The sequence below is a fragment of the Salvelinus sp. IW2-2015 genome, linkage group LG4q.1:29 (genome assembly GCF_002910315.2).
Source record: "Salvelinus sp. IW2-2015 linkage group LG4q.1:29, ASM291031v2, whole genome shotgun sequence".
Lineage (NCBI taxonomy): Eukaryota > Metazoa > Chordata > Actinopteri > Salmoniformes > Salmonidae > Salvelinus > Salvelinus sp. IW2-2015.
The window spans coordinates 5,108-31,959 of NC_036842.1; the positions used below are offsets into that span (position 1 = coordinate 5,108).

At 42.1% G+C, this 26,852-nt stretch overlaps 1 protein-coding gene across 1 annotated transcript in view; it reads right to left on the reverse strand.

Annotated features, from left to right (window-relative positions):
* Positions 1–15,043: 15,043 nt before the first annotated feature.
* LOC111962803 (potassium/sodium hyperpolarization-activated cyclic nucleotide-gated channel 1-like) overlaps positions 15,044–26,852 on the reverse strand; it is a 100,756-nt gene continuing 88,947 nt past the window's right edge. Inside the window, exons 4-5 of the mRNA XM_023986139.2 lie at positions 18,167–18,385; positions 15,044–15,121 (exon numbers count right to left, since the gene is read on the reverse strand). Coding sequence (XP_023841907.2) covers positions 15,044–15,121; positions 18,167–18,385 — 297 coding nt within the window. The remainder of the gene's footprint in view (positions 15,122–18,166; positions 18,386–26,852) is intronic.

The following is a 26,852-nucleotide window of genomic DNA, read 5'->3' on the forward strand; positions in this document are numbered from 1 at the left end:
GAAGGGCTATATAAATACATTTGATTTGATATACTCTTACAGAATTTCCATGTGGGCGAGGATATTGGAAATGTTTTCAAAGCCTACTGGATGATAACTTGTTTAACTAGGACAGAAGAATTTATAACTGACTTTTTCTGACATAACATAGGTACAGCAGATCCCCTTATTGTATGGGACACTTTTAAATGTGCCTGTAGACGCCATGCAATTCAGTACTCCTCTATAAAACAAAAATAATTTACATCAAAAGAGTCCATATTAACAAAGGAAATTGAAGGACTAACAGTACAGTTAGATGGCAATACAAACTGTACCATAGAAGCACAGAATAAGTTAGAGGAAAAACAAAAAGAAATGGAGGAACTTATTCAAGAAAGATCCAGTGAAATATATTCTAAAAATAAAGCAAATTGGATGAAATATGGGGAAAAATGCACCAAAATATTTTTCAATCTCCAACATAGAAATGCTACCAAAACAAATGTTTTGAAACTTGTTAAAGATGGAGTTACGCATGATTCACTGAATGATATTTTGAAAGAGGAAGTAAAGTACTTTAATAATGTTTTTGTTTCAGTTTCCTCCATCTCCACTAAAGTAAAGTATACCAAACCCTTTTTTGATATACTCAGAGGACCATTTATTAGCATGTTTTAAACAATCCTATATAAATGGTAGATTATCAAACACGCAACAAAGTCTGATTTCATTTTTACTGAAACAGGATCCAGTCCATTGGAGAAAAAAATTGGAGGCCTCTTACACTTCAGTGTTGTGATGCAAAAATTCTAGCTAAATGCTTGGCGCATAGAATAAAAAAGTATTTGGCAGATATCATACATTCTTTTCAGACAGGTTTTCTTACATGGAGCTAACACAGACATATGGAAATGTCTGCTCTACCCAAAACTACAACCAACTAATTGCAGCTTTACTACAACAATGGAAGAGGCAAGTAGAAGGGGAAAAAAGTAAGGAACTTGTCTGTCGGCCCTGCATTAAAGACCATAAATGGTTAAAGAAAATAGTGATAAATAAAAACATTCATGAAATTGGTATAAGGACCAAAAATGTACATAAGGTTCAGTAATTTTGTGAAACAGCAGTTACAAATATAAATCAAACTGGATGGACATCAGAAATAGAGGAAGGACTAAAAACAAACAAAATATAACTATTGTAAAATAAATTGTCTGTAAAATGTGTATAATTTGTAGAAACTGAAGGTAGAAGCCTAAGTGTTATTGTTTATTAGTTTACTCCAAATGGGGGAGGGGTGGTAGGGTTTGAGGGGAATAATACAGGCATATTAAAAAAAGTATGTATATACATACAGTGGGGCAAAAAATTATTTTTGGGGCTGTTTTTCTGCAAAGGGACCAGGACGACTGATCCGTGTAAAGGAAAGAATGAATGGGGCCATGTATCATGAGATTTTGAGTGAAAACCTACTTCCATCAGCAAGGGCATTGAAGATGAAACGTGGCTGGGTCTTTCAGCATGACAATGATCCCAAACACACCGCCCGGGCAACGAAGGAGCGTGGCTTCGTAAGAAGCATTTCAAGGTCCTGGAGTGGCCTAGCCAGTCTCCAGATCTCAACCCCATAGAAAATCTTTGGAGGGAGTTGAAAGTCCGTGTTGCCCAGCAACAGCCCCAAAACATCACTGCTCTAGAGGAGATCTGCATGGAGGAATGGGCCAAAATACCAGCAACAGTGTGTYAAAACCTTGTGAAGACATACAGAAAACGTTTGCCCTCTGTCATTGCCAACAAAGGGTATATAACAAAGTATTGAGATAAACTTTTGTTATTGACCAAATACTTATTTTCCACCATAATTTGCAAATAAATTCATTAAAAATCCTACAATGTGATTTTCTGGATTTTTCTTCTCATTTTGTCTGTCATAGTTGAAGTGTACCTATGATGAACATTACAGGCCTCTCTCATCTTTTTAAGTGGGAGAACTTGCACAATTGGTGGCTGACTAAATACTTTTTTGCCCCACTGTATATATGTATGAATGTTTATGTATACAGTTGAAGTCGGAGGTTTACATACACCTTAGCCAAATACATTTAAACTCAGTTTTTCACAATTCCTGACATTTAATCTGAGTAAAAAGACCCTGTTTTAATAGGAGAGTGATTTATTTCAGGTTTTATTTCTTTCATCACATTCCCAGTGGGTCAGAAGTTTACATACACTCAATTGGAATTTGGTAACATTGCCTTTAAATTGTTCAACTTCCCACAAAAAGTTGGGTGATTTTTGGCCCATTCCTCCTGACAGAGCTGGTGGAACTGCGTCAGGTTTGTAGGCCTCCTTGCTCGCACACACTTCTTCAGTTCTGCCCACAAATTTCTATAGGATTGAGGACAGGGCTTTGTGATGGCCACTCCAATACCTTGACTTTGTTTTCCATAAGCCATTTTGCCACAACTTTTGAAGTATGCTTGGGACCCAGTTGAGACCAAGCTTTAACTTCCTGACTGATGTCTTGATGTTGCTTCAATATATCCACATAATTTTCCTCCCTCATGATGCCATCTATTTTGTGAAGTGCAACAGTCCCTCCTGCAGCAAAGCACCCCCACAACATGATGCTGCCACCCCCGTGCTTCACTGTTGGGATGGTATTCTTCGGCTTGTAAGCCTTCCCCTTTTCCCTCCAAACATAACGATGGTCAGACAACAGTTCTGTTTTAGTTTCATCAGACCAAAAAGTACGATCTCCAAAAAGTACAATGTGCAGTTGCAAACTGTAGTCTGGCTTTTTTATGACGATTTTGGAGCAGTGGCTTCTTCCTTGCTGAGCGGCCTTTCAGTTTGTTGATATAGGACTCGTATTACTGTGGATATAGATAGTTTCGTACCTGTTTCCTCCAGCATCTTCACAAGGTCCTTTTCTGTTCTGGGACTGATTTGCACTTCGCACCAAAGTATGCTGATCTCTAGGAGACAGAACGCGTCTCCTCCCTGAGTGGTATGATGGCTGCGTGGTCCCATGGTGTTTCTACTAGCATACTATTGTTTATATGGGTGAACGTGGTACCTTCAGGCGTTTGGAAATTGCTCCCAAGGATGAACCAGACTTGTGGAGGTCTACAATTTTTTTCTGAGGTCTTGGCTGATTTCTTTAGATTTTCCCATGATGTCAAGCAAAGAGGCACTGAAGAGACACCTCCAATTGACTCAACTGTTGTCAATTAGCCTATCCGAAGCTTCTAAAGCCATGACATAATTTTCTGGAATTTTCCAAGCTGTTTAACGGCACAGTCAACTTAGTGTATGTAAACTTCTGACCCACTGGAATTGTGACACAGTGAATTTTAAGTGAAATAATCTGTGTAAACAATTGTTGGAAAAATTACTTGTGACATGCACAAAGTAGATGTCCTAACCGATTTGTGAAAACTATATTTTGTTAACAAGAAATGTGTGGAGTGGTTGAAAAACGAGTTTTAATGACCAACCAACCTAAGTATATGTAAACCTCCGAAATGAATGAATGTGCTTTGTGCTTGCTGCTGAAAACACTACGTGCTTATGCAAGGTACATTGTGTCTGTGAGGAGGAGAACACTTTATAATGTATTCCGTCCATGGGTCTTGGAATGTTAATGCATTCTCATAACATTTATACATTCTGTCATGCAGCAACACAATGTTCTCTGAGGTAAATATCCCCGGTTATACATTTCTCCGTCCTTCTAGACCCTCACAAACTTCCAAAGAAGCACCATTAATCAAACTGCAATGTCCACTTTGCAGTAGCTATTACAGTGAAAAAAGACCATGCTATTGTTTGAGGAGAGTGCACAACAAAACTTTTATCACGGCAACTAGTTTGATACATTCACCTCTGAAGGTAAATGTACTTTATGTAATTTTGCTCTGATTTGTCATCCTGAGGGTCCCAGAGATAAAATGTATGATAGTTTTGTTTGATAAAATGCATTTTTATATTCAAATGTAGGAACTGGGTACTACAGGTTGAACCCCTGCTGTCTCTGGCTACACACCAACCTCGCCCGGCCATCTAGATGTGTGAAAGATCAAATCATATTTTATTAGTCACATGCGCCGAGTATAACAGACCTGACAGTGAAATGCTTACTTACAAGCCGCTAACCAACAATACAGTTAAAAAAAGAGAAAGAATAAGAAATAAAAGTAACAAGTAATTGAAGAGCAGCAGTAAAATAAAAGCGAGACTATACACAGGGGTACCGGTACAGAGTCAATGTGCGGGGGGCACCGGTTAGTTGAGGTAATATGTACATGTAGGTAGAGTTATTAAAGGGACTATGCATTGATAACAATAGATAGTAGCAGCGGTAGTGCAAATAGTCTGGGTAGACATTTGATTAGATGTTCTGGAGTCTTATGGCTTGGGGGTAGAAGCTGTTGAGAAGCCTCTTGGTCCTAGACTTGGTGTTCGGCGCCGTTTGCCGTGCGGTAGCAGAGGGAACAGTCTATGACTAGGGTGGCTGGAGTCTTTGACAATTTTTAGGGCCTTCCTCTGACACCGCCTGGTGTAGAGGTCCTGGATGGCAGGAAGCTTGGCACCAGTGATGTACTGGGCCGTATGCACTACCGCAAGGCACTCCAGTGTATTAGCTAATGATCCATGTATTACCATATAATTTTTGTCTATAGTTATGTACTTGAAAATGTATCCGTATGTGGTCCCGTGTGGCTCAGTTGGTAGAGCATGGCGCTTGCAACGCCAGGGTTGTGGGTTCATTCCCCACGGGGGGACCAGGATGAATATGTATGAACTTTCCAAATTGTAAGTCGCTCTGGATAAGAGCGTCAGCTAAATGATGTAAATGTATCAAATGACCAATTTGACACATTTGGGCAGACTTGATACAAAATATTGTCCACTATTGAAATGATTCACAGGATCAATCTGAAACTGTGCAAACTCTAAATTGTGCCTAAACTGCAATATTATATTAGGGCCTCTCTTGCATTTCAAAGATATATATATATATTTTTTTAAGAAGCATGTGTTTTTGTTTTATCTTTTACCAGATCTAATGTGTTATACTCTCCTACATTCATTTCATTTCAAATATATGTGAAAGTCACCCAGTAAAATACTACTTGAGGAGAAGTCTAAAAGTATTTGGTTTTACATTTACTTTTGATGCTTAAGTGTATTTAAGTGCTAAAATATACTTAAGTATTGAAAGTATGCACTGTTTCAAATTCCTTATATTAAATAAACCAGACAACACAATTTTCTTGTATTTTTTAAATTTATTTACAGATAGATAGGGGCACACTCAGACATAATTTATAAACGAAGCATGTGAGTCAGAGTCAGTAGGGATGACCATGGATGATTTCATGATAAGTGTGTGAAATGGAAAAATGTTCTGCTAAGCATTCAAAATTAAACGAGTACTTTTGGGTGTCAGGGAAAATGTATGGAGTAAAACACTACATTATTTTCCATAGGAATGTAACAGAGTAAAAGTTTTCAAAAATATGAAGTACAGATACCCCCCCAAAACGTAGTAGTATTTTAACTTAAGACCACTGCTGTTAGATTACATTTACATTTAAGTCATTTAGCAGACGCTCTTATCCAGAGCGACTTACAAATTGGAAAGTTCATACATATTCATCCTGGTCCCCCCGTGGGGAATGAACCCACAACCCTGACGTTGCAAGCGCCATGCTCTACCAACTGAGCCACACGGGACCGATAGTCACCACTAGCTGGCCTCTGCCCAGTACCCTGCCATGAACTTGTGACTGTTATTAGAGCAAAAATATAAATGCAACATTTACAATTTCAAAGACTTTACTGAGTTACAGTTCACAAAAGGAAATCAGTCAATTGAAATAAATAAATTAAGCCCAAATCTATGGATTTCACATGATTGGGAATAAAGATATGCATCTGTGCATCTGGATCAGAAAACCAGTCAGTATTTGCCTCATGCCAGGTCGCAGTTGTAAATGAGAACTTGTTCTCAACTGGCTTACCTGGTTAAATAAAGGTGAAATATATATATATTTTTTAGATGCCATCTCCTTAGCATAGAGTTGATCAGGCTGTTGATTGTGGCCTGTGGAAGGTTGTCCTCATCCTCTTCAATGGCTGTGCGAAGTTCCTGGATATTGGTGGGAACTGAAAACTCTTTCGTACATGTCGATCCCAAACATGGTCAATGGGTGACATGTCTGGTGAGTATCCAGGCCATGAAAGAACGGGGACATTTTCAGCTTCCAGGAATTGTGAACAGATCCTTGTGAAATAGGGCCATGCAATATCATGCTGAAAAAAGGTGATGCCGGCAGAGGAATTTAACGACAATGGGCCTCAGGAGCTCTTCACGGTATCTCTGTGCATTACAATTCCCATCGATAAAACGCAATTGTGTTCGTTGTCCGTAGCTTATGCCTGCCCATACCATAACCCCACCGCAACAATGGGGCAGGCACTCTGTTCACAACGTTGCAACCGCTCGCTCACGCGACGCCATACACGTGGTCATCGGTTGTGAGCCGGTTGGACGTACTGCCAAATTCTCTAAAATAATGTTAGAGGCGGCATATAGTAGAGAAATTAACATTACATTCTCTGGGAACAGCTCTGGTTGACATTCCTGCAGTTGGCATGCTCCCTCAACTTGATCCATCTGTGGCATTGTGTTGTGTGACACAACGGCACATTTTAGAGTGTCCTTTATTGTCCTCAGAACAAGGTGCACCTATGTTTTAATCATGCTGTTTAATCAGCTTCTTGAGAAGCGACACTCTTGTCAGGTTGATGTATTATCTTGGCAAAGGATAAATGCTCACTAACAGGGATGTAAACAAATTTGTGCACAAAATGTGAGAAAAATAAGCTTTTCGTGAGTATGGAACATTTCTGGGATCTTTTATTTCAGCTCATGAAACATGGGACCAAAACTTTCCATGTAGCGTTTATATTTTTGTTCAGTGTATATACTGTATATGTGATCCGTTTCAGGAAACTAGGTGTATGTAGCGGGTCACTACTTCACAGGAGAGACGTTTGAAAGTGAATAATAAAAAATAAAAAAATGCGTAAAAAAAAAAATAAGAAAGCCTTCTCAAACATGCCTTCTCAAACATTCTCAAACAATGACAAACAATTGTTAAATTACGAGCCTAGTTGGTTTAGTCAACGAAAAGCCTGCAACCGTCCCGCTAGCCATGATTGGCTGAGATAATGAGTGGTCTGGACATACGGAGAGATGAGTTTGGATTGGTCTCACATATGGCATGCTTCTGTCTATTTGAGCTGACAATCCTTTATAATCTAGGCAATCCTGTCTAATACAGCTTTTTTTAATGTATCGCGTAGTAAAGCTGCATAAGTGTTGCTCTCCACTTTCTGGAGGACTGAGTTTTGAAATCAGTGAAATGTGAGTATTCCGGATTACATCTTCAAACTAAGGGCAACCATTAGCATCCGACAGGAGACTCATTCATCCATAATGTATATGGTTAAGAAAGTCTAGCTAGCTAAATTTTCAGATATTACATCTTTCTAATTTTGACAGAAAGTGCTTCATTTCAAGTTGAAGTGTACTGTTAGCTAGCTAACGCTAGCTGGCTGGCTCGCTAGCTAATATTATGTGTATGTTTTTATTATTCGTATCACAGAGCAATTTGCTTGGCTAGATATAGCCTAATCTTAGCTAGCTAACATTGAACCTGTTTGGTCAGCTATCTGCAGATTCATGCAGGGTAGTAATGTCATGAGTTGGGATTATGGTTCATTGTTTACCTAGCTACATGTCTTAACAAAAGACTCCACTATGCAAGCAACCATTTCGGGTGAGTTCGGAAATTCAGTCTGGCCATCTACTCCGATTTCAGAGCACTCTTGTCTGAGTGTGCCAGAGCGCAGAATAACTGATGAATTTACAAACGCTCAACACCATTTGAATATGGCCGGTGTCAGTAAACATTGTTAAAAAAGCGTCATTAAAATGTTGCCAGCAGCACAGTTACAGTCACCAACGCTCTGGATAACATAAAACAGTAACCAGCTCTGCAAGGGCCAGTAAAATGGTCAGAGTGGGGTGTTCTCTCATTTGTGTCTGGAAGTAGATAGCAAGCTAGCCAATGTTAGCCAGTTAGCTTGGGTGCTTGACTGCCGTTGTGTCTGGAAGTAGCTAGCAAGTTAGCTTGGGAGCTTGACTGTTGTTAGTACAGAACGCTTCAACCAACCCCTAAAGAGATGGGTGGGGCTAAAGCTTAAGAGGGTGTGAACGATGCTGAAATGGGTGTAGACAAAGAAGAACTCTCCAGTAGTATTACCAAAAGGTTCAAAGGCCATTTTCTCAAAAGTGAGTTTACAAGCTTATCAACTTTCAAAGCAGAATTACTTCCCCATTGTTCCTCAACTGTAGTGTATGATACATGTTGTAGCTCTTAGTCTCTACTTTTAGCCATTGCAAAAAACACAATTAAAAATGTTGCTACTTAAAACCGGTCGGTCAAATATATATATATATATATATATATTCAACATTCCAGTTGAATCTACTCCTTACCTGATTTTTCATTATTTTTACTACTTTATACATTGTAGAATAATAGTGAAGACATTAAAACTACGAAATAACACATATGGAACCAAAAAAAAAAGTGTTAAACTCATCAAAATATATTTTATATTTGAGATTCTTCAAAGTAGCCAGAACTTTGAACGTTTCTTTAAGTGCAGTCACAGAAAACATAATGCGCTACGATGAAACTGGCTCTTCTGAAGACCGCCACAGGAAAGGAAGACCCAGAGTTACCTCTGCTGCAGAGGATAAGTTCATTAGAGTTACCAGCCTCAGAAATTGTGGACAAAATAAATGCTTCACAGAGTTCAAGTAACAGACACATCTCAACATCAACTGTTCAGAGGAATCAGGCCTTCATGGTCAAATTTCCGTCTAATTTCTGCAAAGAAACCACTACTAAAGGACACCAATAATAAGAAGAGACTTGCTCAGGCCAAGAAACACGAGCAATGGACATTAGACCAGTGGAAATCTAACCTTTGGTCTGATGAGTCCAAATTTTATGTCATTGTGAGACACAGAGTAGCTGAACGGATGATCTCTGCATGTGTGGTTCCTACCATGAACCATGGAGGAGGAGGTGTGATGGTGTGGGGGTGCTTTGCTGCTGACACTGTGATTTATTTAGAATTGAAGGCACACTTAACCAGCATGGCTACCACAGCATTCTGTAGTGATACGCCATCCCATCTGGTTTGCCCTTGGTGGGACTATCATATGTTTTTTAACAAGACAATGACCAATCAAACATCTAGGCTGTGTAAGGGCTATTTGACCAAGAAGGAGAGTGATCGAGTGCTGCATCAGATGACCTGGCCTCCACAATCACCCAACCTCAACCAAATTGAGATGGTTTGGGATGAGTTGGACCGCAGAGTGACGGAAAAGCTGCCAACAAGTGCTTAGCATATGTGGGAACTCTTTCAAGACTGTTGGAAAAGCATTCCAGTTGAAGCTGGTTGAGAGAATGCCAATAGTGTGCAAAGCTGTCATCAAGGTAAAGGGTGGCTACTTTGAAGAATTGAAAATATATTTTGATTGGTTTAATACCTTTTTTGGTTACTACATGATTTTAAATGTGTTATTTCATAGTTTTTATGTCTTCACTATTATTATACAATGTAGAAAATAGTAAACATTAAGAAAAACCCTTGCATGAGTAGGTGTGTCCAAACTTTTGACTGATACTATATATATATATATAGTGCATTCGGAAAGTATTCAAACCCCTTCCCTTTCCCATATTTTCTTACGTTACAGCCTTATTCTAAAACAGATCAAATTTTTTCCCCTCATTAATCTACACACAATGCACCATAATGACAAATTGAAAACAGGTTTAGATATTTTTGCAAATGTATTAAAAAACAGAAATAACTTATTTACAAAAGTATTCAGACCCTTTGCTAATAGACTCAAAATTAAGCTCAGTTGCATCCTGTTTCCATTGATCATCTTTGAGATGTTTCTACAACTTGATTGGAGTCCACCTGTTGCAAATTCAATTCATTGAACATGATTTGGAAAGGCACACACCTGTCTATAAAAGGTCCCACAGTTGACAGTGCATGTCAGAGCAAAAACCAAGCCATGAGGTTGAAGGAATTGTCCGTAGAGCTCCGAGACAGGATTTGTCATGGCACAGATCTGGGGAAAAGTACTAAAACATTTCTGCAGTGTTGAAGGTCCCCAAGAACACAGTGGCCTGGAACCACCAAGACTCATCCCACAGACTCATCCTGACCAAGAACCCAATGGTCACTCTGACAGAGCTCAAGAGTTCCTCTGTGGAGATGGGAGAACCTTGCAGGAGGACAACGGAGATACGGAGAGATGAGTTTGGATTGGTCTCACATATGGCATGCTTCTGTCTATTTGAGCTGACAAGGGGCTCGAGGGGCTCAGTCAGAGCCCAGACTTGAACCTGATTAAACATCTCTGGAGAAACCTGAAAATAGTTGTGCAACGAGGCTCCCCATCCAACCTGGCAGAGCTTGATAGGATCTGCAGAGAAGACTGGGAGAAACTCCCAAATACAGGTGTGTCAAGCTTGTGGCATAATATCCAAGACTCAAGGCTGTAATCACTGCTAAAAGTGCTTCAACAAAGCACTTAGTAAATGGTCTGAATACTTATGTAAATTTGATATTTCAGTTTTAAAATTGTAATACTTTTGTAAAAAATTCTAAATGTGCTTTTGCTTTGTCATTATGGGGTATTGTTATTATGGGGGCTACCGAGTGGCGCAGCAGTCTAAGGCACTGCATCTCAGTGCTAGAGGTGTCACGACAGACCCTGGTTCGATTCCTGGCTGTTTCACAACCTTCCGTGATTGGGAGTCCCATAGGGCGGTGCAGAATTGGCCCAGCTTCGTCTGGGTTAGGGTTTGGCCGGGGTAGGTCGCCATTGTAAATAAGAATTTGTTTTTAACTGACTTGCCTAGTTAAATAAAGGTTAAATTAATAAATATATAAAATAAATATTGTGTGTAGATTGATGAGGGAAAAAAACATTTTAATCAATTTTAGAAAAAGGCTGTGACCTAACAAAATGTGAAAAAAGTCAAGGGATTTGAATACTCCGAATGCACTGTATGTGGACACCTGCTTGTCAAACAGCTCATTCCAAAATCATGGCATTTATATGGAGTTGGTCCTTCATTTGCTGCTATAACAGCCTTCACTCTTCTGGGAAGGCTTCCACTAGATGTTGGATCATTGCTGTGGGGACTTCCATTCAGCCACAAGAGCATTAGTGAGGTCGGGCACTGATGTTGGGCAATTAGGCCTGGCCCGCAGTCAGCGTTCCAATTCATCCCAAAGGTGTTTGATGTTTAAAAAAAAAATGTATTTACATTTTTTTATTTCACCTTTATTTAACCAGGTAAGCTAGTTCTTGTAAGTTCTCATTTACAACTGCGACCTGGCCAAGATAAAGCAAAGCAGTGCGACAGAAACAACAACAGAGAGTTACACATGGAATAATGAAGCGTACAGTCAATAACACAATATAAAAAAAGAAAGTCTATATATAGTGTGTGCAAATGGCATGAGGAGGTAAGGCAATAAATAGGCCATAGTAGCAAAGTAATTACAATTTAGCAGATTAGCACTGGAGTGTGTAAGTAGTGATACTGGTGTGCAAAAGAGCAGCAAAGTAAATAAAAACAATATGGGGATGAGGTAGGTAGATTGGGTGGGCTATTTACAGATGTACTATGTACAGCTGCAGTGATCGGTTAGCTGCTCAGATGGTTGATGTTTAAAGTTAGTGAGGGAAATGTAAGTCTCCAGCCTCAGCGATTTTTTTTGCAATTCGTTCCAGTCACTGGCAGCAGAGAACTGGAAGGAAAGGCGGCTAACTGAGGTGTTGGCTTTGGGGATGCTGGAGCGCGTGCTACGGGTGTGTGTTGTTATCGTGACCAGTGAGCTGAGATAAGGCGGAGCTTTACCTAGCATAGCCTTATAGATGACCTGGAGCCAGTGGATCTGGCGACGAATATGTAGCGAGGGCCAGCCGACTAGAGCATACAGGACGCAGTGGTGGGTGGCATAAGGCGCTTTGGTAACAAAACGGATGGCACTGTGATAGACTACATCCAATTTGCTGAGTAGAGTATTGGAAGCTATTTTGTAAATGACATCGCCGAAGTCGAGGATCGGTAGGATAGTCAGTTTTACGAGGGTATGTTTGGCGGCGTGAGTGAAGGAGGCTTTGTTGTGAAACAGAAAGCCGATTCTAGATTTGATTTTGGTTTGGAGATGTTTGATGAGTCTGGAAGGAGAGTTTACAGTCTAGCCAGACACCTAGGTATTTGTTGTTGTCCACGTATTCTAGGTCAGAACCGTCCAGAGTAGTGATGCTAGTCGGGCTGGCGGGTGCGGGCAGCGAACGGTTGAAAAGCATGCATTTGGTTTTGCTAGCGTTTAAGAGCAGTTGGAGGCCACGGAAGGAGTGTTGTATGGCATTGAAGCTCGTTTGGAGGTTAGTTAACACAGTGTCCAAAGAAGGGCCAGATGTATACAGAATGGTGTCGTCTGCGTAGAGGTGGATCAGGGAAACACCCGCAGCAAGAGCGACATCGTTGATATACACAGAGAAAAGAGTCGGCTCGAGAATTGAACCCTGTGGCACCCCCATAGAGACTGCCAGAGGTCCGGACAACAGGCCCTCCGATTTGACACACTGAACTCTGTCTGCGAAGTAGTTGGTGAACCAGGCGAGGCAGTCATTTGAGAAACCAAGGCTATTGAGTCTGCCGATAAGAATACGGTGATTGACAGAGTCGAAAGCTTTGGCCAGGTCGATGAAGACGGCAGCACAGTACTGTCTTTTATCGATGGCGGTTATGATATCGTTTAGTACCTTGAGCGTGGCTGAGGTGCACCCATGACCAGATTGCATAGTGGAGAAGGTACTGTGGGATTCGAAATGGTTGGCGATCTGTTTATTATAACTGTTTACTATAACAGTTTGGGTCTAGAGTGTCACCCCCTTTGAAGAGGGGGATGACCACGGCAGCTTTCCAATCTTTAGGGATATCGGACGATACGAAAGAGAGGTTGAACAGCCTGGTAATAGGGGTTGTAACAATGGCGGCGGATAATTTTAGAAAGAGAGGGTCCAGATTGTCCAGCCCAGCTGATTTGTACGGGTCCATGTTTGGCAGCTCTTTCAGAACATCTGCTATCTGGGTTTGGGTGAAGGAGAAGCTGGGGAGGCTTGGGCAAGTAGCTGCGGGGGGTGCGGAGCTTTTGGCCGGGGTTGGGGTAGCCAGGAGGAAAGCATGGCCAGCCGTAGAGAAATGCTTATTGACATTTTTGATTATCATGGATTTATCGGTGGTGACCGTGTTGCCTAGCCTCAGTGCACTGGGCAGCTGGGAGGAGGTGCTCTTGTTCTCCATGGACTTTAGTGTCCCAAAACATTTTGTAGTTAGCGCTACAGGATGCAAATTTCTGTTTGAAAAAGCTAGCCTTTGCTTTCCTGATTGACTGTGTGTATTGGTTCCTGACTTCCCTGAACAGTTGCATATCGCGGGGACAATTCGATGCTATTGCAGTCCGCCACAGGATGTTTTTGTGCTGGTCAAGGGCAGTCAGGTCTGGAGAGAACCAAGGGCTATATCTGTTCTTAGTTCTACCTTTTTTGAAAGGGGCATGCTTATTTAAGATGGTGAGGAAATTACTTTTAAAGAACGACCAGGCATCCTCGACTGACGGGATGAGGTCAATATCCTTCCAGGATACCCGGGCCAGGTCGATTAAAAAGGCCTGCTCACAGAAGTGTTTTAGGGAGCGTTTGACAGTGATGAGGGGTGGTCGTTTGACCGCGGACCCGTAGCGGATACAGGCAATGAGGCAGTGATCGCTGAGATCCTGATTGAAAACAGCAGAGGTGTATTTGGAGGGCAAGTTGGTCAGGATAATATCTATGAGGGTGCCCATGTTTACGGATTTAAGATTGTACCTGGTGGCTTCCTTGATAATTTGTGTAAGATTGAGGGCATCTAGCTTAGATTGTAGGACTGCTGGGGTGTTAAGCATATCCCAGTTTAGTTCACCTATCAGAACAAACTCTGAAGATTGATGGGGGGCAATCAATTCACATATGGTGTCCAGGGCACAGCTGGGAGCTGAGGGGGGTATATAACAGGCGGCAACAGTGAGAGACTTATTTCTGGAGAGATTCATTTTTAAAATTAAAGCTCAAACTGTTTGGGCATAGACCTGGAAAGTATGACAGAACTTTGCAAGCTCTCTCTGCAGTAGATTGCAACTCCTCCCCCTTTGACAAATCTATCTTGACGGAAAATGTTGTAGTTGCGTATGGAAATCTCAGAATTTTTGGTGCCTGGGGACACGCAGGGCCTGGGTTAGCCTCCACATCATCCGAGGAACAGAGGAGTAGGATGAGGGTACGGCTAAAGGCTAGCAAAACTGGTCGTCTAGTGCGTTGGGGACAGAGAATAAAAGGAGCAGATTTCTGGGCGTGGTAGAATAGATTCAGGGCATAATGTGCAGACAGGGGTATGGTGGGGTGTGGGTACAGTGGAGGTAAGCCCAGGCACTGAGTGATAATAAGAAAGGTTGCATCTCTGGACACGCTGGTTATACTGGGTGAGGTCACCGCATGTGTGGGAGGTGGGACAAAGGAGGTATCTAAGGCATGTACAGTGGGACTAGGGGCTCCGCAGTAAACTAAAACAATGATAATTATACAAGTATACAAGGCATTTTGAGAGAGACATAAAGCGAGGCATAAAGCAATCACAGGTGTTGATTCAGAGAGCTAGCTAAGACAACAACGGGTAAGACAACATCAGCTAAGACAACAACAACAGGTAAAATGGCGATGAATGGGCAGAGAGGGTCGGTTAGCGACACAAGTTTGGGGCTAGGGCCGACAGATAAACAAAGGTAAACAAAGTGGAGTACCGTGATAAATGAACAGTCCAGCAGGCATCAGCTATGTAGCCATGTGATCATAGGGTCCAGTGTACAGCAATAGATGGAACAGGGAAGCCGCGGGGTAGTCGTTGCTACGCTGGCACGCGGGAGACACAGCGTTTAAAGTTAGCAGTCCGGGGTAAGTAGAAGCGTCTGCTCCGTCGTCCGTCAAAGGCCGGTTGAAGGCACAGCTGATGGAATTACATCTGCGGACCAGTCGTGGTGGTACGGCGGGGCACCGTGTCGACGAAGGGACCAGGCCAGATGGCGAAAAAGGTATTGTAGTTGTGGTAATTACATTTGCTAGCCGGGAGATGCACCTGGCTCAGGGCTAGCTTCGGGGCTGGGTCATTTAGTGGCAGCTAGCTAGCTGTGATGATCAATGGTCCAGGGTTTATGGCAGGAATCCGGCATTAGGTCAGAGCTCTGTGCAGGCCAGTCAAGTTCTTCCACAATGATCTCGACAAACCATTTCTGTATGGACCTCGCTTTGTGCACAGGGGCATTGTCATGCTGAAACAGGAAATGGCCTTCCCCAAACTGTTGCCACAAAGTTGCAAGCACAGAATCGTCTAGAATGTCATTGCATGCTGTTAAGATTTCCCTTCACTGGAAATAAGGGGCCTAGATTGAACCATGAAAAACAGCCCCAGACCATTAATTCTCCTCCACCATACTTTAGTTGGCACTATACATTTGTTCAGGTAGCATTCTCCTGGTATCCGCCAAACCCAGATTAATTCGTCGGACTGCCAGACAATGAAGCGTGATTCTTCACTCCAGAGAACGTGTTTCCACTGCTCCAGAGTCCAATGGCGACGAGCTTTACACAACTCCATCCGAAGCTAGGCATTGTGCATGGTGATCTTAGGCTTGTGTGCAGCTGCTCTTCCATGGAAACCCATTTCATGAAGCTGCAGATGAACAGTTCTTGTGCTGACGTTGCTTCCATAGGTAGTTTGGAACTCTGTAGTGTGTGTTGCAACCGAGGACAGACAATTTTTACGCGCTTCAGCACTCGGCGGTTCCGTTCTGTCGACTTGTGTGGCCTCCCACTTTGTGGCTGAGCCGTTGTTGCTCCTAGATGTTTCCACTTCACAATAACAGCACTTACAGTTGACTGTGGCAGCTCTAGCAGGGCAGAAACTTGTTTAACTGACTTGTTGGAAAGGTGGCATCCTAAGGTGCCACATTGAAAGTCACTGAGCTCTTCAGTAAGGCCATTCTACTGCCAATGTTTATCTATAGAGATTGCATGGCTGTGTGCTCGATTTTATATACCTGTCAGCAATGGGTGTGGCTGAAATAGCTGAATCCACTAATTTGAAGTGGTGTCCACATACTTTTGGATATATATTCCGGACTCTTACATTGCTAGTTTTAATATTTATATATTTCTTTATTCCTTTATTTTTTTTTGGGGGGGGGGGGATTCGCATGTATTGTTAGGTACTACTGCACTGTTGGCGCTAGGAACATCTGCGTTTTGCTATACCCACGATAAGATCTGCAAAATATGTGACCAATAAAATGCTAGTTGATTTTGACTTGAATAGAAGCCATGATTTCAGAAGAGGACTGTATGGCTTTTGCAAACCCAATGTTCCCTGAAGTATATTAACACAAAATAAAGCTGTGGAAATTGTTTGAAGGACAGTGGTTGTAATGTGAATGGTATTTCTAAAGTCCTATTTGATTCTTTGTTTGCTATTAATTTAGAGCACATCCTTAGGCATCATCCTCATAAAAATGTACTCTACTGCAGTGTTTCCCAATCTCGGTCCTTGGGATCCCAAGGGGTGAATGTTTTGGTTTTTGCCCTCGAACTACACAGCTGATTCAACAAATAATCAAGCTTTGATTGTTTGAATCAGCTGTGTAGTCATCAGCAGATCTACACAGGGCTATCATACTGCCATGCTGTCTTACTCTGTTCTATGCATTCTATGTTCTGTGCATTCTATGTGTTCTGTATGAAAATGTTCTATTTGTTATGTTCTATGGAAGTGTTTTAAAATGTTTCGATATGTTCATGATATCATTCCACAATTTTAAATTAAACATGTAGCTATGAATTAGGCAAATTATGTAATATTGCAGTAACAGTGAAATATTGCAGTATATATTGCAGTATAAAACAATGAAAGTTATTCATCCACTGCTGAGTGTATGTGTGTTGTGTTCAATCCAGTTTGTGTGTGGGACAGCTCATTAGGCCTTACATTTTTTATCAAATTGATGCTTTCACAACTTTCTGACAACAAATACAAACCAGATAAACAATAAAGTAGCCAAGATGAGGAAACGGATGGAGTCGAATCTAAGGCAGGTCATTCACAGATCACAGGTGAGACTACAGTCATAGAGAGCCACTGAATGCTACAGTTACCAATCCCCCCAAAGGTTAGCGCTAGAATAGATTATTATGGCTAATCAGATCACTCACAGGTGAGCCTACTAAGAAACCTATCCAACGGTCAGCACAGATTATTATGGCTAAAGTCATAGATCGCCAGTGGTGCTAACTAAATCTATCTAAGGGTCAGACTCAGAACAGTGGGTAGTAATGATCTCACCCTAATCCTTACCGGTCTTTGCAAGAGTCAAACTGGCAGATTTGTATAGGTACAGTGAGACTAGACTGCATCATAAGTGTTTATAAGCCTACAGCTTCAGAAGCAAGCCCTAGCCATAACACTAGTCTAACGGATATGGGAATTGAACTCTGCTCTTTAATGCAAAAGCCCAATCATTTAGATTCTAACAGCTTATACTAAGAACTCAGAACTCATTAGCATGACTCCAGATGTTTGGTGGTCCATGATGAATAATTTCATGCAGAAATGATGTAATAGGGCATCTAGATTGCAGAACCTCCCCTAACAGTGTTCCCTAAAAGCCCCCAAACAGAGATGGGTAGCATCCCAAATGGCACCCTATTCCCCTACATAGTGCACTACTTTCGACCAGAGCACTTGGGATGCAGACATGGTGCTACTGTAGTTCTGTCTGGGAACCTCCTCACAACAGGGACAAGGGTTTTTGGTATCTGTGACGGCTTTTCCAAATCCTCTTTCAGAGCCACATAGCAGAATGGGGATATTAGATAAAACATATGATTTTATATTAAGTAAGGGCTTACCTTCTCTTGGTACTGCCTGCGGGACGAGTCCAGTGATTGGATGAGAGCAGTGGCGTGGCCGACGAACATGGCGTAGCAGGTGGCGCCCACAATCATACTGAGCATAGTGATCCACAGGTCGGACATGCTGACGGGCGCCCGGGCACCGTACCCGATACACAGCATGTGGCTCATGGCCTTGAAGAGAGCGTACGAGTACTGCTTACCCCACGAGTCATTCTGCAGGGGAGACAGGGGGAGGATGGGGGAGAAGGGGGGAGAGAGAAGGGGAAAGGGGAGAGTTACCGCAGGCTTGTAGAAGATTGACGGCACAGTGAGAGAGGAGGATCTTTCTCTTTGATGGATCACAGAACATCCTGCCAACATACCCTTCATGCTTGGGCACGTTACGCTCACAGAGTGACTAAACCACCCCTCCCTCTCCTCCCTCGCTCCCTCAATCCTCCTTGGCCAACGCGTGTAAAACAATTGATGGCTGGAAGTGGTGCTAATCAACATTGATTACTTCCATTAGCTGTGTAAGAGCTGTTGTATAGTTTGTCTTTGACCTAGGGATCCTTCACTTCACTGAGCTGGACGGAGGAAGCAGAGAGGCGAGGGTTCTGCCTGGCTTCTGCCTTTTCTCTACTACGTCCCAAATGGCACTATTCCCTGCATAGTGCACTGCTTTTGTAGTGTACTATATAGGGAATAGGGTGCCATTTGGGACATAACCCTTCTTATGGCTGATTACCACAAGTGCTTTAATGGGATTCAGGGCAGAGAGGCAGAAATACAGTCCTGTCAGGACCAAGGCACTGTGATTCAGCCCAGATACTATAAACCCTGCTGGAGCAAGGCCTAGACTAAGCATCTGGAACATTGGTTTGAATCAATAGCATACAGTATTTATACAACCGCATTCTTCAGCATTGATTCTCAACATAGTCTCCTGATGATCCTTACTGTTGCTGTAAATGTCAATTTATCAAATGTATTTATAATGCCCTTTTTTTTCATCAGCAGTTGTCACAAAGTTCTTGTACATCAAATGCAAGTGCTTATACAGTGTGGAAATAAAAGCTCTAAATGTACAATTTTATTGAAATGAAATCTTGATGATGGATGCTCTGATTTTGAAAAGCAATAGGGGAGCCTACAGCGACAGCACTGGCAGGTGTGGCATACAAGAAAAGACAACTCCGATAAAAGACAGGGCATGTTCATCAACCAACCTGCTAAATTCCTCAAGAGAAATCAGATCCTGCAGTTCTAGCATACAGGTTTCAAAGGCTTCCATGTAGGGAGCTGAGTAATTGACAGACTGGAGGTGGCATACAAGACAGCAGCAGAGAAAGACCTGGGTAAAGTACAATAGTTGCAGGCACTACAGCGACGGTATAAGACAGAACACTTGAGGTGGCTTCCAAGAGAGCGGCAGCAAAAAAACCTAGTAGGAATTTGTTATAATGTATAACAGTGCAGTGTGTGATGCATCAGACACTGGAGGTGGCAGGCACTACAGCAACAGTAAAAGAGCGCGAGGAGTTGGCATACATGTGGCAGACAAACAGCAGTAAAAGACAGAACATACAATGGATGTAATAAAGTACAACAGCACGGTATGATGAAGCCTAGCACACACTGGAGGTGGCACGGCAGGAAAAGAAAGAACATAAAATGTGACACAGGTGATGCATCAACACAGTGTTACGCACGCCTCTAAGAAGAGGGAACGCAACACCCTGCTACAACTCAACTCCCTGTGAAGTGAAAGAGGTATGGACTGTAAGTGTGAGAAAGGATGACAAAAAGGCAGAATTTACCGTTTACTAGGATTTTATTCCTTACACGGTAATATGGGGAAAAGGGGCTGGACGGAACCAAAGCAAAGAAAGTAAATATCAAAGCTCCCCCTCTCCTATCTAACCTGCCTACCTACTACTTACCACCACCTGGTGCCCTAACCAAAATACAGGGGGTGGTCCGCCCAGGTCTTACCTAGTGTGCCTAGACATTGAATATACTACGGGTATATGCATGCCCGCGGGCCTCTTGCCTAAGCACTCCCTAGGTCCCTTCCCCCCTGGGAACAAATGAAACAGAATATCAAACAATACTCAAACAAACTAAGAAACAAAGGACATCAAATAATCTCTATCTGAGCAACAATCTCACACAGAACATACCAACTGCTCCCAGCAACAACTAACACAGTACATACCAACGACCAACATGCTATAACCCTCAGCCATCAACCTTCTCTCTCAGCAATGATCTATATCACATTCAATCTCTCCAGCAATGATCTCAGCCTGCAATGATCTAAGCCTGCCTATGATCTCTCTCACATTCAATCTCAGCCTGCCTGCCATCAGCTGCTTGGGGAGAATTTCAGGAAGCCATCTCCTGAAACACACACACTCAAATACAAACTACAACACAGAAACTGGGGAACGTAACAACAGTTAAAGACAGAGCACAGGAGGAAGCATTCTAGAAAACACCAATATAAGACAGAACATAGAACAAATGTTATATTTAGTACAACAGTCTTTGAGACAGTGGGGGTTGGGAGTGACAATGTTCTAGAGGTGCACGAGTAGTTCTTTCTATGAAGTGTTCTGCTGGAGTACTTCCTCAGCACTTTTAGTTCACAGAAAGAGAGGAACAGGAGAGAAAATTGGAGGAGTCAGCCACTCAGGAAGAGCAACTACAAGAGACTGTATCAGGGAGCTGTCACATCCGTCTATCCAAATTGAGCTTAGGTGCCTTGCCGGGAGCCATAGTGTGCATCCCAGATGGCACCCTATTCACTTTGTAGTGCCTATAGAGGCCTAAAGGGCTCTGGTCAAAAGTAATATACTATATAGGGAATAGGGTGCCATTTTGGACGTAGTCACAGATGTAGGGGCCTGTTTGGTGGCTTGCTAGCCATATTATATGACTCTACTCTCTTTTTTAATGTTTTATTTATTTTAAAAAATCGACATTGAAGTCTTCAAGACTAGTGGCTTGCAGGAGGATGGAATTTATGCCACTAGGAAGTGGGTTAGCAGCTCAGGAGTTGTACAGAATATCCTGACCTGGAGGCTTGTGACATTTGTGACATTTATTAAGATGAGTAATGTAACAAACAGTTCATTGGGTTCAGGGTTTGGTTGTGTGGTTGCAGCCAAAAAAACAAAGGGGTCAAAAAGGCATACAGTTTGAAGGCTTATGTTTATTTTCCTATACAGTGCATTCGGAAAGTATTCAGACCCCTTGACATGTTCAACATTTTGTTACGTTACAGCCTTATTCTAAAATTGATTAAATCGTTTCCCCCCCTCATCAATCTACACACAATATTCCATAATGACAAAGCAAAAAACGTTTTTTGAATTTTTTGCAAATGTATAAAAAAAAATATATATATATATACTTTTTTACATTTACATAACTATTCAGACCCTTTACTCAGTACTTTGTTGAAGCACCTTTGGCAGCGATTACAGCCTCACGTCTTCTTGGGTATGATGCTACAAGCTTGGCACACCTGTATTTGGGGAGTTTCTAACATTCTTCTCTGCAGATACTCTCAAGCACTGTTAGGTTGGATGGGGAGCGTCGCTGCATAGCTATTTTCAGGTCTCTCCAGAGATGTTCGATCAGGTTCAAGTCTGGGTTCTGACTGGGCCACTCAAGGACATTTAGAGACTTGTCCCAAAGCCAACCCTGCGTTGTCTTGGCTATGTTCTTAGGGTCGTTGTCTTTCGCCCCAGTCTCAGGTTCTGAGCTCTCTGGAGCAAGTTTTCGAAGGATCTCGCTGTACTTTGCGCAGTTCATCTTTCCCTCGATCCTGACTAGTTCTCCAGTCCCTGTCGCTGAAAAACATCCTCACAGCATGATGCTGCCACCCCCATGCTTCACCCTAGGGATGGTGCCAGGTTTCCTCCAGACGTGACGCTTGGCATTCAGGCCAAAGAGTTCAATCTTGGTTTCATCAGACCAGAGAATCTTCTTTCTCATGGTCTGAGATTCCTTTATGTGCCTTTTGGCAATCTCCAAGCGGGATGTCATGTGCCTTTTTACTGAGTGGCTTCCGTCTGGCCACTCTACCATAAAGGCCTGATTTGTGGATTGCAGCAGAGATGGTTGTCCTTCTGGAAGATTCTCCCATCTCTACAGAGGAACTCTTGAGCTCTGTCAGAGTGACCATCGGCTTCTTGGTCACCTCCCTGACCAAGGCCCTTCTCCCTCGATTGCTCAGTATGGCCGGACGGCCAGCTCTAGGAAGAGTATTGGTGGTTCCAAACTTCTTCCATTTAAGAATGAAGGCCACTGTGTTCTTGGGGACCTTCAATGCTGCAGACATTTTTTGGTACCCTTCCCAGATCTGTGCCTCGACACGGTCCTGTCTTGGAGCTCTACAGACCATTCTTTCAACCTCATGGCTTGGTTTTTGCTCTGACATGCACTGTCAACTGTGGGACCTTATATAGACAGGTGTGTGCCTTTCCAAATCATGTATAATTAATTGAATTTACCACAGATGGACTCCAATCAAGTTGCAGAAACATCTCAAGGATGATCAATGGAAACAGGATGCACCTGAGCTCAATTTCGAGTCTCACAGGAAAGGGTCTGAATACTTACTGTATGTAATTTAGGTATGAGTTAACAATTATTAGTTAACAATTATTTTTTATACATTTGCAAACATTTCTAAAAATATGTTAATTATGAGGTATTGTGTATAGATTGATTAGGATTTTTTTAAAGGCAGTAACGTAACAAAATGTGGAAAAAGGGAAGGGGTCTGAATACTTTCCGAATGCACTGTATTCCACATTCTTGTGAAAATTAAGCAATACTGAACAAAAATATTGCTGAGTTACAGTTCATATAAGGAAATCAGCCAATTGAATTAAAACATTTTAACCTTTATTTAACTAGGCAAGTCAGGTAAGAACAAATTCTTATTTTCAATGACAGCATAGGAACAGTGTCTTGTTCAGGGGTAGAACGACAGAGTTTTACCTTGTCAGCTTGGGGATTCGATCTTGCAACCTTTACGGTTACTAGTCCAACGCTCTAACCACTAGGCTACCTGCTGCCCCATAAATTAAATAGGCTGTAATCTATGGATTTCACAATACTGGATATACAGATATACATCTATTGGTCACGGATACCTTAAAAAAAGTAGGGGCGTAGATCAGAAAACCAGTCAGTACCTGGTGTGACCACCATTCGCCTCATGCAGCGCGACACATCTCCTTCGCATAAAGTTGATCAGGCTGTTGATTGTGACCTGTGGAATGTTGTCCCACTCCTCTTCAATGGCTGTGTGAAGTTGCTGGATATTGGCGGGAACTGGAACACGCTGTCGTACGCGTCGATCCATAGCATCCCACACATGCTCAATGGGTGACATGTCTGGTGAGTATGAAGGCCATGGAAGAAATGGGACATTTTCAGCTTCCAGGAAATTGTGTACAGATCCTTGTGACATGAGGCCGTGCATTATCACGAGGTGAAGATGGCAGATGAATGCCACTACAATGTGCCTCAGGACCTCATCAAGGTATCTCTGTGCATTCAAACTGCCATTGAAAAAATGCAATCGTGTTTGTCTTCCGTAGCTTATGCCTGCCCTTGCCATAACAACACCGCTACCATGGGGCACTCTGTTCACAACGTTGACATCAGCAAACTGCTCACCCACACAACGCCATACACGTGGTCTGTGGTTGTGAGGAGGGTTGGACGTACTGCCAAATTCTCTAAAACGACGCTGGAAGCAGCTTATGGTAGAGAAATAAACAATAAGTTCTATGGCAACAGTGCTGGTGGACATTCCTGCAGTCAGCATGCCGCTTGTACACTCCCTCAAAACTTAAGACATCTGTGGCATTGTGTTGTGTGGCAAAGCTGTACAAAAATTAGACTGGCCTTTAAGTGTCCCCAGCACAAGGTGCACCTGTGTAATGATCATGCTGTTTAATCATCTTCTTGAAATGCCACACCTGTAGGGTGAATAGAGTATCTTGGCAAAGGAGAAATTATCACTTACAGGGATGTAAACACATTTGTGCACAGGTTTTTATTTCGTGCATATGGAACATTTCTGGGATCTTTTATTTCAGCTCATTAAACATAGGACCAACACTTTACATATTGCATTTATATTTTTGATCAGTTTATAGTCCCTTTCAGAATGATAGAAAATCTAAGAGAAAAATATTATTAAAAGATCCTGTATAGTATTAACTTAACTTACTACTGAAGTAGTAAGCAATATGCTCATTTTGCCTTCATTTACACTGGTTAGTCTAATTGAGACAAAATATATTTGCAATAAAGACCTGTATTATGTTAAAATGTTGAAGTATGGTGTAATGTGTTTATGTAACTGTATGTTGTAGTGTTGACAATATGGCACGCAACCAATGATGTATATCAACATATATACTGTACATGTACAGTATGTCTATGAATTGATCTGCATGGGGAACCAACTTAACCATGTCAAAGCCACCATGCCCGGAGAAGCCACCATTGCAGCAGCGAATCTCCCGCTGGGGGATTAAGGAGCATGCTAAGGCCTACTATAAACATGCATACTGTCAGCATACAGTACACACATTCAACTGGTAAACAAGAACCAAGCCATGTACAGTGAAGTCAGAGTTTTACATACACCTTAGCCAAATACATTTAAACTCTGTTTTTCACAATTCCTGACATTTAATCCTAGTAAAAAAATCCCTGTTTTAGGTCAGTTAGCATCACCACTTTATTTTAAGAATGTGAAATGTCAGAATAATAGTAGAGAGAATGTTTTATTTCTTTCATCACATTCCCAGTGGGTCAGAAGTTTACATATACTCAATTAGTATTTGGTAGCATTGCCTTTAAATTGTTTAACTTTGGTCAAACGTTTCGGGAAGCCTTCCACAAGCTTCCCACAATAAGTTGGGTGAATTTTGGCCCATTCACAGTAGGAGAGGGAAAAACAATGGCTGTCCAAACTCTGTTGCGCGAGCAAAACTCATGTGACCACTTGACGAGATGTTATCGTTCTGGCTCATTTTTCAAAATATAAGCCTGAAACTATGTCTGAAGACTGTTGACACCTTGAGGAAGCGATAGGAAAATGAATCTGGTTCATATCCCTTTAAATCCAGCAAAGGGAGGCTATGGAACATGGAGTTTTCAAAATAGAAGCCACTTCCTGTTTGGATTTTCCTCAGGGTTTCGCCTGCAATATCAGTTCTGTTATACTCACAGACAATATTTTGACAGTTTTGGAAACTTTAGAGTGTTTTCTATCCAATACTAATAATATGCATATATTAGCAACTGAGACTGAGGCGCTGGCCGTTTACAATGGGCACCTTTTCATCCAAGCTACTCAATACTGCCCCTGCAGCCATAAAAAGTTAATGCTACATTAAAGTAAACCAAAGTTTTGGAAATACATAACACCATCTAACCAGTTATCAAATAATGTTACTGGTATATGCAGTTAAGCCAGCAAGCCAGCCAGCAATGCTAGTTATTTTAGTCTGCTAGTTAGCCTAGTCAGCTAACTAGCCAACCACCACAGTCAACATAGCTAAGTAGTAAGCCAGAGAACAACACCAACTAGGCTAGCACAGGCAGGAACAAAAAAGCTAGCAGATATAAAGTAGAGAGAGCAGAGATAACTTATTGACGGCTGAGTTAGCTACCAAAGAAGAACCATGGAGATCGGAGCTTCAGAAGGAGAGTCCTTTTCACCGGCCAAGGGAGAGTCAGCTAATCCAATAGCGATATAGTGAAGTAAAATCACATTAACTGATCCGCTTAAGGTCTGGTGATTGTGGACGTCAGGTCATCTGATGCAGCACTCCATCACTCTGCTTCTCGGTCTTATAGCCCTTACACAGCCTGGAGGTGTGTTGGGTCATTGTCCTGTTGAAAAACAAATGATAGTCCCACAAAGCGCAAACCACATGGGATGGCGTATCGCTGCAGAATGCTGTGGTAGCCATGCTGGTTAAGTGTACCTTGAATTCAAAATAAATCCCTGACACCATCACACCTCCTCCTCCATGCTTCACGGTGGGAATCACACATTCTGAGATCATCCTTTCACCTACTTTGCATTTCACAAAGACACAGTGGTTGGAACCAAAAATCAAAAATTTGGACTCATCAGACCAAAGGACAGAGTTCCACTGGTCTAATGTCCATTGCTCATGTTTCTAGGCCCGAGCAAGTCTCTTCTTCTTATTGGTGTCCTTTAGAAGTGGTTTCTTTGCAGCAATTCGACCATGAAGGCCTGATTCATGTCTTCTCTGAACAGTTGATGTTGAGATGTGTTTTTACATTTTTTATTTAACCTTTATTTAACTAGGCAAGTCAGTTAAGAACAAATTCTTATTTACAATGACGGCCTACCCCGGCTAAACCCTAAACCGGACGACGCTGGGCCAATTGTACGCCGCCCTATGGGCGTGGAATCAAACCGGTGTATGTAATGACGCCCCAGTTTCATCATAGCGCTTGATGGTTTTTGTGACGGATTGACTGACCTTCATGTCTTAAAGTAATGATGGACTGTCATTTCTCTTTGCTTATTTGAGCTGTTCTTACCATAATATGGACTTAATATTTTACCAAATAGGGCTATCTTCTGTATACCACCCCTACCTTGTCACAACACAACTGATTGGCT